The following is a 19,030-nucleotide window of genomic DNA, read 5'->3' as shown; positions in this document are numbered from 1 at the left end:
GTTCTCATTTGCTTAGTCTGTATGCTGTTGAGATTCAGATGTAGAAAGATATAGTACACACACACACACACACACACACACACACTTTTATGGCTTGATGTTGTCTGATGAAATGCTAAATGTACCCAGTACAGTGTGTTGAAACAGGGTGACTGACGTTTCTACAGGCTAGTGAAAGCTGAGGATGAATGCAGAATCAGAATATGAGAAAAAGAGTGCGATGGTCTGTTGTGGTTTTAACTACAGACACTCTGGAGCTTGCAAAATGATACTGTCTGACTACCTCTGTGGCATTGGCGCACTGGTTGCTTAGTAGTTAGGGCTCTGGGTTTGTGATCGGAAGGTCGGGGGTTCAAGCCCCAGCACTGCCAAGCTGCCACTGTTGGGCCCTTGAGCAAGGCCCTTAACCCTCCCTGCTCCAGGGGTGCTGTATTGTGGCTGACCCTGTGCTCTGACCCCAACTTCCTGACATGCTGGGGTATGCGAAAAAAAGAATTTCACTATGCTATAATGTATACGTGCTGAAGAAAGACTCATTATTATGTGTAGGGGTGTGTGTAGCTTCTGATCATTTCTTATATAAATTGTGAAAGTGCAACATATCGCCGCACATGTTTAAGTGTGTGTTATTGTAGCTCCATGTGTGCCTGTTGTTGGCACGATTCAGGAGCCAGGAAGCCGTTCAGCCACTTTACTGTCATTAATGTAATAAAAGACTTGCAGTGAAGCCTCTTAAGAGCTTGTCTCTATTCAGAGAGCTCCAGCTATTCCAGCCAAACAGTGGCCTGCCTGATAGATGCAGTGGCTGTGATAGATATTTGTGGGTTTGTGGCTGCGCTCCAAACCATGTGTGTTCTCTTTCTGCAGCCAGGAGCGCCTCTTTTTTTGTCTCCCAGCAGCGGGTTAATTACATTTGCTCTCATCTACAGCTACGCTTTCATTAGCATCAATTCCTCTGCTCAGAGTGTTGTACAGTCAGTCACAAACACATATATTTGCTAAGAGATTGGGGGATATTTGGAATTTATAATCCATTAGAATGTTGGGGAGTTTGGAGACAAGAGACATAGTTGCATGAAGATATTTGAAGACAGCAAATTTTTATTTAATTTTTTTCAACCTGAAAAATCACAAGTACATTGCATAAATATCTTGAATATCTTCGATATAGTCAAATGTCTTTAGTATATCCTATTATAAGATTACAATGAACCAAATATACAAGAGAATTAAACCAATTATTTATTTATTTTTAGATTTGTGCTCATTTTAATTAGCTCCAGAAAGAAGCAAAACTATCTGCCAATAGAGCAAGAAAATGCAAAGCTTTAAATTAATAAAAATGTCTAGAAATAGGTTTAATAATCATATATTTGATTTATTGTAATCTTATAATAGGAAATACTCGATCCATCTGACTATACTCATATTTTCACTTGCTAAGCTGTTTGCAGCGTATTTGAACAAGCAAGGTGGATTTTGTCCTAAGTCGAGCACTGCTGTTCTTCTCAATCGTCAGAACGGTTTAGTCATGTTGTTGTGAGCCTGTGTTGTATTTTTGTGACTCTTCAGAAGGTCTGAGGAGGAAAAGGCTCATTTACACATATATGTACAGTAAGACATGCCTTTGTTTACTTTTCAAGTGGACCTTTTCCATCTCAGTATAAACCCTCAATTAGAAACAGCCACTTCCATTTCCACACTGGTTGATGGTTAGGCTTGCCAGAACAGAACTAACTGGTGTTCAGTCATGCGACGAGCCCACACAGCCAAGACGAGTGTTAGATTGAGTGCCTGCTGTCAGATTGGTGCCAGACAACCACACATATGTGTGTAGACACTCCATACAATAGCCGGTATTCATCAACGTCGGTAACAAGCGTATGAAAAGAAGCAGTGATTTGAGCGTAAATTATGAATCAGCTTCATCTGCGTGTAGCAACGTTTCTGTGTATTTTCACTGATTCACATTCTCTGCTTCACTTATTTACACTTGTCCCCTCCATCTCTCCCTTTCCTCCTCTCTCTGTGGTTTCGTATGTGCGTGTGGGTGTGTTAAGGGGCACATGTTTGAGTGCAACGTTCAATATGGAGAAAGCGAGGGCAGAACAGGAAACACAATTACTTATTGACAGAGAAGTCAAAGACACAGAATGACAGTTGATGGCAGAGCATAAAGAAAAAGGGAGTGAAATGAGAAGAGAGGGAGAGAGTGAAGAGGCTGAGTCAGTCACTGGCACAATACATGTTTGTGAGATGAAGTGATTTCAATTGACTATGTCTCTTTGTGAATTCCACCTATTGTACTTTGTGGTACATAAGTGCGGCTTTGCAGATAGAGAGTGTGTCGGGTTTGACCAGACAACTATGTGGAGGACGAGATAATGTAGTCTCTGCTTGGAGCTACAGTGTGTGTGTGTGTGTGAGTGTGAGTCTACTCGACTAGTCTGTCTGTGGGTAAGGTATAAAGGACAGTGCTGTCACATATGGAGACATAATGGAAATGACAGTTCCAGCCAGGACCTTCTACTGGCCTTCCAGCTACTGCTCTCCCTGCAGCATACACAATACCAGTTTGTGTTGTTGACAGATGCTGTTTTTACTCGTTCAGATGCCTACTGTATTATATAAAGTTTAAATTGCATAATAAATTTGATTTGTAAAATATTTTTGTAAATATTTGTTAATTCCAACCCACTTGCTAGCTGTCCTCTAACAGACATCAGCTACCAAACCTGGATTGGAAGAATTTGAGTGGCCTGCAGAGAGCCCTGACCTCAACCCCACTTAACACCTGTGGGATGAACTGGAACTCAAACTGCACCCAAGGTCTCCTCACCTGACCTCACTAATGCTCTTCTGGCTGAATCGACAACTCTCCACAGCCATGCTCCAAAAATCTAGTGGACAGCCTTCCCAGGGGAGTGGAGGTTATTATGACAGCAACGGGGAACTTGTCCATACATTTTTGTTCACATCGTGTACATGTCATGTATGATATGATGTTTTGTCATATGGCCCACCCCTCTGCATGTTTATGGCATTATCGGGCTTGGAACTCACAATCTCCTGATGACAGGATGAATGCTTTTCTATTGTACCACTCAAGAGCTGGTGTAGTAAATATAATTGATTAAACATGTACATGTTTATGGTCACTTTATCTGATTTGATAGTTAAAGTCTCTCCTCTTTCATTATATTTTTACAGATTCAGTATGTGACCAAATATTAGTCAAATATGACTAGCAAAGCTCTGTCATTTAAAGGTGTAGTCAGTAATTTGGTATAAAATTATTCATCTCCATGCCTTTAGTTCCCTCTAAAGGGAACACCCCTCAAAACCACAGGCATGTGAATTCCTGCATGAGGAGTGTGAGTGGAGGGAGCTAAGATTGATAGTGAGCATGACAGACAGGCAGGTCTAGTCTAATTAATACCTTCTTGTCTTAATGGTTTGGATGTTGGTGGTCCACAGGAGTCAAGGAAGAGTGCAAGTATAAGTATGTCAGTGTTCCCACCAATTTAAAAGGATTTGTAGTAGGACTGGGTATTGCGATTGGAATAAATTATGACGTAAAATGTCACGATGCACTCTCTGAGAAATATCTCGGGTGCTGTATAATTCTTTTTGGATGTTAAATGATTCCACACACCCCACCCCCTCTTTTTTTCTTTTCTTTTTTTGTTACTGTATAAAATCTAGTTAATTCAATGAGCGTAGCTTTTTTTTTTGTATGAAGATGTACAAAATTTAGGACTTTGTGTTAAAGCAGATATTTTTAACACTAGTGGTAACTACTTTGTGACACAATTAATTATAGGTGATAAAATAATATTTTTTAAATATCTGCTGTCAAGAGAGCATGTTATTTTTGCATACAGGTACTCTTGCATACAGTATATCAGTGAGACTGCTTTCCCCTACTATGATCATGGCATGCTTGTCACCAGAACTCAGCTGGTTTGGTTAGTCAGCTGTGTGTGTTTGTTGTTTTGTGTGTGTGTGTGTGCACTTGGGCGCTCGTCTTGGCTGTTGGCTGAAAGGTTAAGAGCACTGTGGTGTTGGATGTGACAGGGCGCAGCACGTTGTGGCTCTGCCATGCACAACACCCTGGATGAGCTGCACTGCTGTGAGAGATGTGTCACTGGGGAAATGTCAGGGGATAATGTGTGATCACTGGGCCTTTCAGTGGAAGGTCAGCCTGTCCCTCCCATGCGCAGAGCCTCTTCATACTCCCCAGGGATGCAGAGCCGGAGAGAGTCCGTCTTCTGATTCCATTCTACAGTAAACATGTTAGATATAGACTCTCGCACCTTTTTGTGCCGGCTTGCTTTTTTTTTTTTTTTTTGCCATGGGTACAGTTATGCACCGGAGACCTAACCTACTGTATGCATGCTTTCCTTTTTGCATATTCTAACCAGGAAGGACGGTAAGGTCAGAGTTTAGGGTCAGTATTTTAGTGACTGGTGTCTGAAGGACATTTTGTATCCTTTAAACACACACCTCTTGCTGTTGACGTCAATAAGAATGATGCAGAGACAGACAAAATACACGGCAAAGCAAAGTTAACCAGGCATCATTCAATAGAAGACTGTCTGGGTTGTCAGTGTTGAAAAAAGACCTAGGAGAAACGATTCACAGTTGTCACATTCAGAGCTGTACAATACAATTCCTGAAGTGTATAAGAGCCACAGCTTAGCACACTATGATACATACACTCACCATCCACTTTACTAGGAAAACCTGTACACCTGCACATTCATGCAGTTTTCTAATCATGTGGCAGCAGTCGGTCATGCAGATACAGGTCAAGAGCAGTTCATGTTCTCATCAAACATCAGAATGATGATAAAGTGTGATCTTTGTGACTTTGATCGTGGCAGGGTTGTTGGTACCAGATGGGCTGATTGACGTATTTCAGAAGCTACTGATCTGGGAATTTCACACACAACAGTCTCAACACAGTTTACACAGAATGGTGCGAAAAAACAAAAAACACAGTTTTGTTTGAGGCTGATTACAAGGCTAGCCTGAAAACAGCATTGTGGAGGTATGGCGGAAAGCTAAAAATATTCTTTGTGAAATGCATGGTACTTATTACATTAGCAAAATACACAAGCAGTTTGACCAGGAATGTTTGGATAAATGGATTTATGGATATTTCTATACACCTTTTTAACAGCACATTCTGTTTTGGTCTCATGGATCACACTTACAGTGGGTTTTCTGATGGATAACATCAATGTCTGTGAATATATATAAGGAGACTTTTTGTACAAGGGTCTAACAGTGGCGATCAGGCAGGTCTGAGGTCTCTCATAATCTTCCAGTCACTGGCACAGAACCGTAACCGCTGCTGTGTTCTCCCTGTGTGTGTGTGTAGATGGCAGCGATTACAGTGAAGTTCTGCCGGACTCTTTTCCCTCTGCACCAGCTGAGCCTCTGCCTGAGTTCCAGAGCGAGCCGGAGGACACATTCATTGTGAAGAACAGACCAGTGAAACTCTCCTGCAAAGCATCTCCCGCCACCCAGATCTATTTCAAATGCAACGGCGAGTGGGTCAACCAGAACGACCACGTCACCAGAGAGAGCCTGGACCAGGTCACAGGTAGCTTGCAGTCTCATACACTGCTCTCTTAAACAAAAATATTGGTGTGTTCTAAGAAATATAGGTGGTGAATAAAGATTCGGAACAAGTAATATTGTTACATCTGGCCCAGAGCTGGTGTAGGTCCAAATGTTATTTTTAGCAACTGGCCCAGATGTGGTACTACCCCAGTTCAGAAGCAGCTGTCACCACAGCATTTTTGCTATAAAAAACTGTTACCAGGCCACACACACACACATATACATATTTGCTGCCAAAAAAAAAGACACAAGTGCGACAGTCAAAGTCTCCACAAGAACTGTGTCAGATTCTCCAAGACGCTCAGTAAAATGTACCAGCTAATTGCCTTATAAAACTGCACAAACTGCACCTGGGAATACTATTTAAGAAAAAAGCAAAGGGTCGTCACAGCAAATACTGACTTTGTTTAGTTTATATGGTGTAGTATTTTTCTTTTAAGTAGAAAGATTTAATTTACTTATTTTTGAATGTCATCTTTACTTTATAGCATTTCTTTGCATGTGCTTTTGCACTTAGTTCTTGTTGAATCTGTTAGCACAGTCAATCGAACAACAGCTTTGTCCCAATTTAGATGCATTTTTCCTGTGTTTTCGCGGAATTCACGCTGTACACTAATGCTGCCGCTCAGTCTTTTTGCCACTCAGTGGGCTTGACCGCTGCGAGTTCCGGCTACCGTGACATTGCGTGCATACCCTCTATTATAAATTCTTTATTCTAATATTTTGAGATACTGGATTTTTGATTTCAATGAGCTGTAAACTGTACTCATCAAGATTAAAACAAAAAAAAAAGGCTTGAAATATTTCACTTTATGTGTGATGAAAAATAATTTGAAATTATTTACGGAAAAAAATTACTTTTCCACCATATTCTAATTTTTTGAGATGCACCTGTGTGTGTGTGAGTGTGTGTGTGTGTATAATTTTTTGTTTTATTTTATTGTGTTTTTTTTAAAATAAAATATTATAATGCAGAACACTTTCAGTGCAGGGTTTAGGTGCAATCTGCTCCTACTATTCATCACTGCCTTTGTTGCTAGTTGAACTGTCATAAGTTGAATTGTAATGGACATGAGCTCAGTGATTGTAAAAGCCCATTACAACCACTTCCTATGACTGTGACTGCCCATCTGATGATTGGAAAGCAACTGGGATCTTGGAATTCCCCTCTGAACCAAAACTTTGGCAATAATGGTGAATAAAATCTTGAATTTACTAATATATTGTAAACTGCTTACTCTGACTTTTTTCACTCACAGAATACTTTATTAGGAACACTATACTAATACTAGGTGGGACACACCATGGCTCTCAGAGCAGCCTCATTTCTATGAGACATGAATTCTACAAGATGTTGGATATGAATATTCCTTTGAGATTCTGCTCCATGTTGACATGATTGCATCAGAAAATTGCTGCATATTTGTCAGTGATGAATCTCCAGTTCTATCACATTCCAAAGGTGATGTACTGGATTTAGATCTGATGACTGGGGGATGCAGCTGAAGTAAACACTCATCTCATTGTGGAACCAGTTAGAAACGATTTGTGCTTTGTGATATGGTGCATGGGGTGCACGGTGGCTTAGTGGTTTGCACATTTGGGGTTCAAATCCTGCCTCTGCCCTGTGTACACGAAGCTTGCATCAGCTAATCAACCCCGCCCCCGTGCTTTGGGAGCCTCCTCTCGCTACCTCCCCCAGTCCAAACATGCATTGTAAGTCGAAGTGTGTGAATGGGTATCTGAATGTGTGTGTGATTAGTTGGCACCCTGTCCAGGGTGTCCTCTGCCCTGTGCCCCGAGTTCCCTGGGATAGCCTCCAGGTTCCCCGCGACCCTGTGTAGGATATGCGGTACAGAAAATGGATGGATGGATGGATGGCCTGGTGCATAATCATGCTGCTCTTCGGCATTATAAGCTGGGTAAATTGCGGCCATAAAGGGATGCACATGGTCAGCAACAATACACAGATGGCCGGTGGCATTCAAACGATGCTCGATTGGCATTAAGGGGTCAAGAAAACATTCCCCAAAACATTATACCATCACCACCTTCCTGAACTGTTGACATGCTCTTAATGCTAAATCTGGACTCTGCATGTAAGCAAAAGACCTGAAGACTCATGTTTTTCCAATCTTCAGCTCTCCAGTTTTGGTGAGCCTTTCTCCAATGTAGCCTCTGATTCCTGTTCTAGGCTGACAGGAGTGGAACCTTCTGCTGTTGTAGCCCATCCACTTCCTGGTTCACCGTGTTGTATGTTGCTTTTCTGCTCACCATCTCTGTAAAGAGTGGTTACCACATTTAAGTTACCATAGCCTTCCTGTCAGCTTGAACCAGTCTGGCCGGTCTCCTTTGAAGCAGTCACTAAAGCAGTTTTGTCCATTTTTTTTAATGAAAATAAAGACGCTCATAAAGGTTTCCTCATAAAATATAAGAGCCAGTCAATTTCCAATATGCAAATACAGGCAACTGTCAGGAGGCCATAGGACAAAGAGGCAAGCATATGTTGGGTCAGGGGTATGTTCAGTTTTCATGTTTTATATTAAATATTTATTTTAAATATTTATAAAATGCAGAATGCTTAATACGTGTAAAAGCAATTTGTGAAAGTGCCTCATCAAACAATGTATCATTTAATATAGACATAATCAGGGTCGTAAGTACTGTGAGATTTTATTATACTCGTTAATATGTGTGGCTTTGCTTCAGGTCTGGTGGTGCGTGAGGTGGACATCTCAGTGTCCAGGGTTCAGGTTGAGGAACTCTTTGGCTTGGAAGATTACTGGTGCCAGTGTGTAGCCTGGAGCTCTGCTGGTACCACCAAGAGCCGCCGTGCATACGTTCGCATCGCATGTAAGTCTGTCTATTACTTGCACTCATCCTGCAGTGACATATTTTAAGGCCAGTAATATCGACTTACACTTAAAAATGTGACAGAAGTTTGGAGAACCTTTTAGCTTGTTTGTTGGCTAGTGTTGTTAAAAGTTTCTCTCACCACCTGGCATACTGTGCAGACCTCAGGAAAAACTTTGAGCAGGAGCCACTCGGCAGGGAGGTGCGTCTGGAACAGGAAGTTCTGCTGCAGTGCCGCCCACCAGAAGGGATCCCACCTGCTGAGGTACATTAACTTAATTCCTCTTCCTCCTCTTTTCCTGCTTATTCTCCTTTCCTCTCTCATTTGAATTCTTTCAGATGTCTCCGGCTCCTGCTAATCTGCTTTGGTGTGCTGCTCAGAGCACACCAGAAAATTCTGTAATGCTGAAACATATCTCCAAAATGTTTCAAGTACCTTAGGCTCACGGATTAATTCATGTAACCAAACTGAGCAGAGTATCCTTGCGTTCTGCTCAATTATATATTGCCTGTTAAAGGGAGGTCGTGGTTCGCAAAAATGTACAGCACAGCATGGATGAATACTCGAATCTGATTTTTGTATAACAGCAGGGCTCGGACAGTAGTTCCAGCTGTAACATGAACTCTAGGTTAATATTAATGCTCGTTCAAACATGTTATTGTTTCTATAGTAACAGATCATACACAGGGTCTTGTACGGTGGATGCTTCACATAATCTAAGAGTAATAAAAGGATTTTTAAAAACGTATAAGCACTGATTTGGTGATGTTTTTAGGAGACATTTATTTAACATTTATGGAAGGAATCTTGGTTGTAAGCTCTTTGTAACAAAGTTTAGGAATGTCTTCAGAACAGAGGAGGTTAGGCTTTCTGGTTTCTCAGCAAAATAACAGGCTGCATTTTTTAAGAGAGAGAGTGTGTGTGAGAGAGAGACAGAGAGAGAGAGAGAGAGAGATACTGTGGGGGGGGGTAACTGTTTCCTGCAGCTATAACATAGGTGAGAACAGGACCTAACTTGTGGATGTTCTACAACATTAAATCTAATTATAAATCAAAAACATGTGCGATATGTCATTCATTAATAAATGAAACATTGTTGTCACTGGCAAATCGGTATGGTTTAAGTGGAATAACACATGCCAGACCATGCATGAAGAAATGCACTTTGGGGAGGTGGCTTGTGCGTTGTACATCACATGTTGTATTGAGGGTATATAAAACTCAAGTTAATATTTGTCACTGTAAATTTAATTCAACTATAACTTTTGTTTTTTACTGTTCATTAAAAAAAAAAACAATAATAATAATTTTTTAAAAACCTCCCCTTTTGTAGTGATACCCATTGGCCTTTGCAGTGGTTTTTGGAGATAGATGAACACCTCTTTTGAACCTTTCAGTCCATCTCGATTTGCTTAATTTTTTGTGTCTGACCAAGCCATTCCATTCAACACAGCGCTGCCTCCTACCTCTTCAAGTACCTCTCATACAGCAAGTGTGTTCAGGGTTGCTGACAATCAAACAGACCTAAAAAGAAATGATCAGGGACAGTGCATTTTCAACACTTTCACCAAGTAAAACAAAGTGCAAAGAGTGTGCTAAAATGCTCCTGAATGTTTCCTTGGAGTGCACCATTTTTAACCCAGTAAATTACAGCTTCTTCCATAATTCCACAGGTAGAATGGCTGAAGAATGAGGATCTTGTTGATCCTGTGCAGGACTCCAACTTCCTTATAACCATTGACCATGACCTCATCATCAAGCAGGCACGTCTTTCTGACACAGCTAATTACACATGTGTGGCCCGAAATGTAGTTGCCAAGCGACGCAGCAGCACTGCTACACTCATCGTCTACGGTAATTAAACAAATAATCTCGCTTCTAAACTTCACAAAATGTGAAAGGTTCTTTTTGTCAATTTAGTCATATGTGGTCCTATTTAGAAATGGCTCACAAAGCTGAACATGTATTCTATTTATTACAGTAGTGTTATTTATGTTTTGGAAATGCGTCAACTCGGATTGAGACTCTTAAGACAGTACGTTGAGCTCAAATAGACACATATGACTCAGATTTATGGGATAGAAAGGCTCTGTGTTCCATTCCCTGTCCAATTACTGTGGTTAATTTGGACTATTCACCTCACAGCACACTGCCAGACCAGCTGCTGTTTTGATAAGAAGTCTGAATGAATCTAGAAAGTTCCGCCATTGCATGCCTCATAATATCTGTCTGTGTCTGTCTGTGTGTGTATGTGTGTGTGTGTGCATGTTCTTCCTCAGTGAGTGGAGGCTGGTCATCCTGGACAGAGTGGTCAGAGTGTAATGCACGTTGTGGGCGGGGCTGGCAGCGACGGACACGTAGTTGCACCAATCCGGCACCACTTAATGGAGGTGCTTTTTGTGAGGGCTCACCCTTTCAAAGAGTCACATGCAACACCCTCTGTCCAGGTGAAACGGACTGACACTTGTCAATCACTAACTCACTATTATAAGCACTATAACACTCACTTGTGCCAGATGTTCGCTGCTTAAAGACACACCTAAACAATGACCCAAGTCTCCAGAATCTTTATGCATACTTTGGTGTGAGGTACTGTAAGATATGTTGTGTCCTCATCATTGTGCTGTGTGTTGCCCCCTAGTGGATGGAGGCTGGACGGAGTGGGCTAAGTGGTCAGCGTGTGGGACCGAGTGCACACACTGGCGCAGCCGTGAGTGCCAAGCTCCTCCCCCACGTAACGGAGGACTCCACTGCAGCGGCAGCATGATGGAGAGCAAGAACTGTACCGAGGGACTGTGTGCCCGCTGTGAGTCACACTGATTTTCCACTGAGCCACATAAGGAAGGAGAGCCAAAGCAGAGAGCTATATAAAAGCTTCACACGTAGGGCTTTCCTTACGAAACAGGAAGTTAGGGAAGGAGCATGGCAAAGCTGTGTAGGATTTCACTCTGCCAATTTGCGTACTTCAACTTTGTCATGTTCAGTCGAGCAGAGGTTTCCAGCCACCGCGTCTCATATTGGTACCATGCCATGGGTCGTTTGTTATCCGCTTGCAGCAGTGTTTTTCCTCTCCCCGCAGCAGTGAGGGCATTAGTCTCCCCACGGGGGAGAGGGAAAAGAAGGAAAAGCCATTTAACATGAGGCAATAAAATTAAATTATATAGAGAAACAAGCTTTCTGGACAATTCACACACACACACAACACATTAACGTGCCTCAATAACTAAATGCTCGCTCCCTCATTGTGACTTATACACAAATTAGCTGCATAACTGCACGAGACAACCACAGTTAGTGCAGCACCTGATGTTTGAGATGAGATCAAGATTTTGGATGGGTAGTGAGTGGAGTCGCACAATAAATAAACTCCATTCTTATTATCAGCTCACAACGGATGGTTTGAAAGGGGAATTAAGGTGCAGGAAGCTTCACAACCACGAATTTAAACGAATTACCCAATGTATGATAGGTGAGTGCAGGATGAATCGTTCAACAGCAAACAAAAATTTCACCCATCTTCCATAAATGGTAAGCTGGAAAATTAATATAAGAATATCTACACAACACATTTTCTGTCACTTTAAAAAATATATATACTGGCTTATTTGTGTCCACAAGGCTAAAATCCTCATATGAAAATCTAAAACACCAATTTTTCACCAACTTTAAGTAACAAATTGTTTTTATTGCACATATTATGATTTTTTTAAAAAAACAAAATAGACTTTTCCGCATGGTATGTTAAAAGTGTATATGCTTTTATATTTTTGTATAGTATATCATACACATGTACAGTGTAACTAAATACGAGAGGAATAAGGGTTTCCAACCTTTCCAATCAGTAATTCAACTGAGTGGAATTACTAATCAGAAGGGTCAGTATTTAACCACTTAACTAAATATACATATAAGTATATCAAAATATATTGAATATAATTTATAGTAAAATAAAATAGGACTGCTTTTTGGATTAAACAAGTGTTGCTCTTTTAAATGCTAAACAGAAGTAGATTCAAATTAAATAAATTGGTAAATAAATACTCCACCACAGGTAAAACATGCATTTATTCATCAGAGTCAATAAAAACCTGATTGAATGCTGGCCAATTAACTAACTTTAGCCGCGCTCTCCAATATTGCAACTAACTATGTTCAATTAGTCAAGAAAGCCAAATATCATTTACACTAAGAATGTGTACAGGTAATCAAATGAAACATTTAAGGCATTTAAACATAGAAGAGAGATAATACATTTCCAGTAACATTTAGTACAACTCCTTTAATGCTAGAACAGGTACCAATCAGGTACCTCAGGTTTGCAGACCCCGTTTTACACCATACGCGAAGTTCCCCGACTGCTCTACGATGCATTTCATTTTATAGTGGCCATTACTCTCACATTTTATATGTTCCATAGTACGTTTCATTGATTTCATTCACTGGTTTAGTGAAAATTTTGTGTAAATATCTCGACTGGCAGATTTTTATAAACACGAGAACACGTAATGTCAGTGTGAGAGTGTGAACACATAAAGTTTGTAATTCCAATAAGATTTTCACTCCTAAACCTCTCTGGCATTTAGAACGAGACTGAAAAGCTTGATATTTGATCGACATCAGAGGGTGCAGTGCTACAGCAGGGCTGCAGTATGAAATATTGAGCTGATATTCAGTAAAGGCATCACTGTACATTCAGTAGTTCTGCTCATTATTTCACTATATTATGTCTGTCTAACACATGCACCACCGCCTGCAGTGGGAGTTTATTGGTCATGTAAAAATGCTACTTGAATACACCACATTAATTTTACCCTCTCTTAATTCACCAAATATTTGTTCATTAAATTTTACAGCTATGCTATTTCATAGTCGTGTTCTCAGCCTAGTTTAGATTTGGAGATTATCATAGATGGGCACTGTTTGTGAAAATACAGTGGTGTTATAAGGGCATATCTTCTTACTTTGATATAGCAGTAGCACATGTGTGGGTGTTTGTGTTGGAGTTGATTATGCTTACTTCTGCAAGTTAGCGCGCAGATGGTGAATGGGATAAATGCTGATATTTTAGGAGGCAAGGTGCTTAACACATGAACACTGAGGGAATGAAGCAGATTTATTCTGATACTCGGTGATTAGTGGAGGAGGCAGTCTTACATGCATGCAGACAGTGTGTATGCGTGTGTGTGTGTGTCTGTGTTTGTCTGAGCACCAACTTGAGGGTTTTGATTTGCTCCTAGGCACCATCATTAATAATGCAGCCCGCACACTCACTCACTGTTTCATTTACTCACTGATTCCTTCACAGTTTACACATGCTCAACTTTTATTTCAGCTTACACAGCTGTTAGATGTGTCGCTGATGATTTATTTACTTAATGTTTTAGCATATTTCATTCATTTTTGTTTGCTGTCTCATTTTCATTAAGATCATCTTTTCTGAATGCGTGACCCATTTTTCCTTGGTTCATTTTCTTTTGTTTTCTTTCAAACAGATAAAACAGTTTCTGTTGAACATACAAACCATCGTAAGTTCACCTTTTCACATGTTTGTGCATCCAGTTTTTCACTACATGTGTGTCGATATGTTATGTGAGGGGCTACAAGAGTGTATCTGTGCAGTATTGCTCATCAGTGTGCATGTATGTGCATCCATGCACTCTTAATGTCTAATCTAAATCTGTCCTTTTTCACTTTGTTCTGCGTGTAGTCTTAGAGTGTTCTCAATTATGTTGCATAATTGTAGTAAGGAGAATACTTCAGACGATGATATTCATTCCAGGATTTGTAAAGGTCGAAAATATCAATTTCACAGTCTTTCGAACATGGATAAGCTCATATAAATGGAACAGCAGGAAGAGATAAACTAGGATATGCTTTTACAGTAAAAGGCACCACACCCATCACCCATCCCGTCCAGAGTGTAAAGACAAGCAAAAAGCTAATTTTAGTGGCTGAGTAAGATTTAGCCGGAAAATAAACATTAACTACAAACTCATTAACCATTCTTAGGAATAATAAATTCTCTGCCTAATGAACTCTAAAGGAGTAATGGCAATGATACGATTAAACTCTTTCTGCTGTAGACGATGTAAAAAGAAATTACAAAAACATTTGACCAAAATTAGATGGTTTTGTAATATCAGCAGACTACCGGGGGCTGAATCACTATTCAGTGGAGACTGATGCATTAAAAAATGAATATGTACGTATTTGGAAAATAATATATAATGCATATACCAGCTTTGAGTACAGCTTGGAGTCATCTAGGAGTTAATGAGTGCATATCTGGCCCTCTGTGAACAGCGTTGTAGCTTACGGCTGCAATGATGCTAATATTTAGATCACTGTGACCCTGATAACAGGGAAAGCTGAAAAGAAATGCACTTAATTCATCACTGTTCTGTGAAGAGTAATAAGCTACGACAAAAGTCAGATTCACTACAGTCTCATCATTTGAGCCCTCTTACCAACTAGTGCCATATTCTCTCATAGTTTATATTCTATTATTTATATTCTACATACAGATTTTGACATATACATATAGGCTTTTACATATTTTATATATGGGTCTTTGTCCTCTACAGTATCTCACAAAAGTGAGTACACCACTAACATTTTTGTAAATATTTGATTATATCTTTTCATGTGACAACACTGAATAAATGACACTTTGCTACAATGTAAAGAAGTGAGTGTACAGCTTGTGTAACAGTGTAAATTTACTGTCCCCTCAAAATACCTCAACACACAGCCATTAATGTCTAAACCGCTGGCAACAAAAGTGAGTACACCCCTAAGTGAAAATGTCCAAATTGGGCCCAAAGTGTCAATATTTTCTGTGGCCACCATTATTTTCCAGCACTGCCTTAACCCGCTTGGGCATGGAGTTCACCTGAGCTTCAAAGGTTGCCACTGGAGTCCACTCCTCCATGACGACATCATGGAGCTGGTGGATGTTAGAGACCTTGTGCTCCTCCACCTTCCGTTTGAGGATGCCCCACAGACCCTCAATAGGGTTTCGGTCTGGTGACATGCTTGGCCAGTCCATCAGCTTCACCCTCAGCTTCTTTAGCAAGGCAGTGGTCGTCTTGGAGGTGTGTTTGGGGTCATTATCATGCTGGAATACTGCCCTGTGGCCCAGTCTCCGAAGAAAGGGAATCATGCTCTGCTTCAGTACATCACAGTACATGTTGGCATTCATGGTTTCCTCAGTGAACTGTAACTCCCCAGTGCCGGCAGCACTCATGCAGCCCCAGACCATGACACTCCCACCACCATGGTTGACTGTAGGCAAGACACACTCGTGTTTGTACTAATCACCTGGTTGCCGCCTCACATTCTTGACACCATCTGAACCAAATAAGTTTATCTTGGTCTCATCAGACCACAGGACATGGTTCCAGTAATCCATGTCCTTAGTCTGCTTGTCTTCAGCAAACTGTTGGCGGGTTTTCTTGTGCATCATCTTTAGAAGAGGCTTCCTTCTGGGACGACAGCCATGCAGACCAATTTGATGCAGTGTGCGGCGTATGGTCTGAGCACTGACAGGCTGACCCCCCACCCCTTCAACTTCTGCAGCAATGCTGGCAGCACTCATACGTCTATTTCCCAAAGACAATCTCTGGATATGACGCTGAGCACGTGCACTCAACTTCTTTGGTCGACCATGGCGAGGCCTGTTCTGAGTGGAAACTGTCCTGTTAAACCGCTGTATGGTCTTGGCCACCGTGCTGCTGCTCAGTGTCAAGGTCTTGGCAATCTTCTTATAGCCTAGTCCATCTTTATGTAGAGCAACAATTCTTTTTTCCAGATCCTTAGAGAGTTCTTTGCCATGAGGTGCCATGTTGAACTTCCAGTGACCAGTATGAGGGAGTGTGAGAGCAATGACACCAAATTTAACACACCTGCTCCCCATTCATACCTGAGATCTTGTAACACTAACAAGTCACATGACACCGGGGGAGGGAAAATGGCTAATTGGGCCCAATTTGGACATTTTCACTTAGGGGTGTACTCACTTTTGTTGCCAGCGGTTTAGACATTAATGGCTGTGTGCCGAGTTATTTTGAGGGGACAGCAAATTTACACTGTTATACAAGCTGTACACTCACTACTTTACATTGTAGCAAAGTGTCATTTCTTCAGAGTTGTCACATGAAAAGATATAATCAAATATTTACAAAATGTGAGGGGTGTACTCACTTTTGTGAGATACTGTACATATATGCATTTGTCATATACAGTATCCTTTGTCATATATGTATAGGTCTTCTACATATGGCCTTTGTAGGCCTTTAATAGGCCTTTGTCACATACACTCTATGGCTAAATGTATGTGGACGCTTGACCATGACCCCCATATGTGGGCCTTCTCCATATTTTTTGCCACAAAGTTGGAGGCACATTATTGTCTACAATGACTACAGTGTATCTCCCTTCACTAGGACTAAGGGGCCTAGCCCAAACCTGTTCTACCATGGCAGTGCCCCTTTGCATAAAGCAAGCTCTATGAAGACATGGTTTGCCAATGTTGGTTTGTAAGCATTCAAGTGGGCTGCACAAAGCCCTGACCTCAACCTCATTGAATACCTTTGGGATGAACTGAAATGCTGACCGCTTGCCAGGCCTCCTCGCCTGACATCAGTGCCCAACCTCACTAATGCTCCTGTGGCTGAATGGGCACAAATCCGCAAGCAACATTCCAAAATCTGGAGGCTGTTAAAAAAGCAGAGTGTTCAACAGTGTCCACATACTTTTAGCCATATAGTGTACAGTACATATAGGTCTTTGTCCATGGTTCAAAAAGCACATCTGGTTCTGATGGTCAGGTGTCCACATTCTCTTGGACATATAGTGTAAGCCTTTGTCATATACATATAAGTATTTGTCATGTACTGCACATATTAGTCTTCGTCATATACATATAAGCAGATTAGGCCACATCTTGGTCTGATTTTCTCTTCTTCGTAATTACACAACTCCTATCTCTTGTGTTTCATACTTATTTCTTGCTTCATGATTCTTTCTCTTTTTTTGACTGTTATCCAACACTTTTCTTTCCTCCTTCTTTTATCCTCATTTTTCTTGTCTCTTTTCACCCTTGGGGGCGGGTGAGGTGTCAGGAGAGGCCATGTGAGTTTATTGTAAATTTAAAAATGAAGACAGTCGTGAAGTCTAAGGTTGTTTCAGCAAGTTCATTTGTTCATATAGGAAAAATGGTGACGTGATGCAGTTTATGTTATATATGTACTCATGTGTATGAATGTAAACACAGAAATACTGATGATGTATGGAGTTTGTTAGTCTAAAATTGTGTGTGTGTGTGTGTGTGTGTGTGTGTGTGTGTTTCAGTGGATTCAGGGGCAGGAGTGGCTATGTATGCAAAGCTGGTGGGGGCTCTGTTGTTGTGTGTAATCCTTGTGCTCAGTGTGGGCATCCTGGCTTACCGCCGTAGCTGTCGCCATTTCCACGGAGATATAACTGACTCCTCATCTGCCCTTGCTGCTGCCTTCCATCCTGGCAAACCGCCAAGACAAGGTGAGACCCCACTGTCTGTTTCTACTTATCCATATCTCTCTAGCTTATTACATCTCAATTTCAGTTCAACCCAAGTATAAACTGCTTCTTTTTAAGCTTTATCTAAGGTTCTTAATTCTCTTCAGCTTCACATTTCCCCTGCCGTCTCTGGTGCTTTGTCTCTCTTCAACTTAATCACGCCTTCGTATAAGCACTCTTTCAAATCCTTGCACTCCTTAAAGCTTTCTTTTCTCAGGCAGCTCCTGCCATAACTGGAAAATCCTATTACTTCTGCTCTGTCCTCAGAGAAATGTTCTCTCTGTGTTTGCCTTCCTTCTTTATTAGATAACCTTCATGTGCTGCACTCCTCAGCTCCCCCCGACCTCACTGCTAGTGCCGGAACATTTCGGGGGCCGATCTTCTCCTCCCTGCATCAGAGCACACTTGACTCGCACCACAAGATCCCCATGACCAACTCACCCCTGCTAGATGCTCTGCCCAGCCTCAAGATTAAAGTGTATGACTCATCTACCATGTCATCGCTGGAGCTGCCCACCAGCCTGGGATGTGCCGATGAAGACATCATGACCTTGAAGACGATGGGCAGCGGTGCACGAGAGCCTCGCACACACACTCTGTCTGCTGAACCGGGCCACAGCACAAGTGCCACACTAGGCAGCCTCGGCGGGCGCCTCACCATCCCTAACACAGGCAATTGAGTGTCACTTTGAACTATCAGTTTCACTAATTTTGGCTTTTCAATATGGATTTCAACTTTCAGAATGGCTTTTGAGTTTCACGTTCCTACCCAAATAAAATTATCTCCCTCTCTGTCTGGGTCTCAGGTGTGAGCCTACTGGTGCCGCCAGGAACCATTCCTCAGGGGAAATTCTATGAAATGTATCTCATCATCAACAAATGGGAGAAGACTACGTAAGTCAGCCCCAGGAACAGAGTTTTACTGTTTGTAGCCTTTTTTGTAGCCATGTTTTTCACATTGTCTTTCCTCTCGCTATCGTAAAAGAGTAG

The 19,030-nt window shown here is 41.3% G+C and overlaps 1 protein-coding gene across 1 annotated transcript in view; it reads left to right on the top strand.

Annotated features, from left to right (window-relative positions):
* unc5b (unc-5 netrin receptor B) overlaps positions 1-19,030 on the top strand; it is a 70,021-nt gene that overhangs the window by 43,117 nt on the left and 7,874 nt on the right. The window contains exons 2-11 of the mRNA XM_053621329.1: positions 5,387-5,611; positions 8,341-8,484; positions 8,646-8,749; positions 10,159-10,339; positions 10,765-10,932; positions 11,127-11,291; positions 13,978-14,010; positions 17,837-18,022; positions 18,347-18,712; positions 18,847-18,934. Coding sequence (XP_053477304.1) covers positions 5,387-5,611; positions 8,341-8,484; positions 8,646-8,749; positions 10,159-10,339; positions 10,765-10,932; positions 11,127-11,291; positions 13,978-14,010; positions 17,837-18,022; positions 18,347-18,712; positions 18,847-18,934 — 1,660 coding nt within the window. The remainder of the gene's footprint in view (positions 1-5,386; positions 5,612-8,340; positions 8,485-8,645; positions 8,750-10,158; positions 10,340-10,764; positions 10,933-11,126; positions 11,292-13,977; positions 14,011-17,836; positions 18,023-18,346; positions 18,713-18,846; positions 18,935-19,030) is intronic.

This window comes from Ictalurus furcatus, chromosome 3, assembly GCF_023375685.1.
Source record: "Ictalurus furcatus strain D&B chromosome 3, Billie_1.0, whole genome shotgun sequence".
Lineage (NCBI taxonomy): Eukaryota > Metazoa > Chordata > Actinopteri > Siluriformes > Ictaluridae > Ictalurus > Ictalurus furcatus.
The sequence above is the reverse complement of the archived record's forward strand: the minus strand, read 5'-3'. Positions and strand labels throughout refer to the sequence as shown.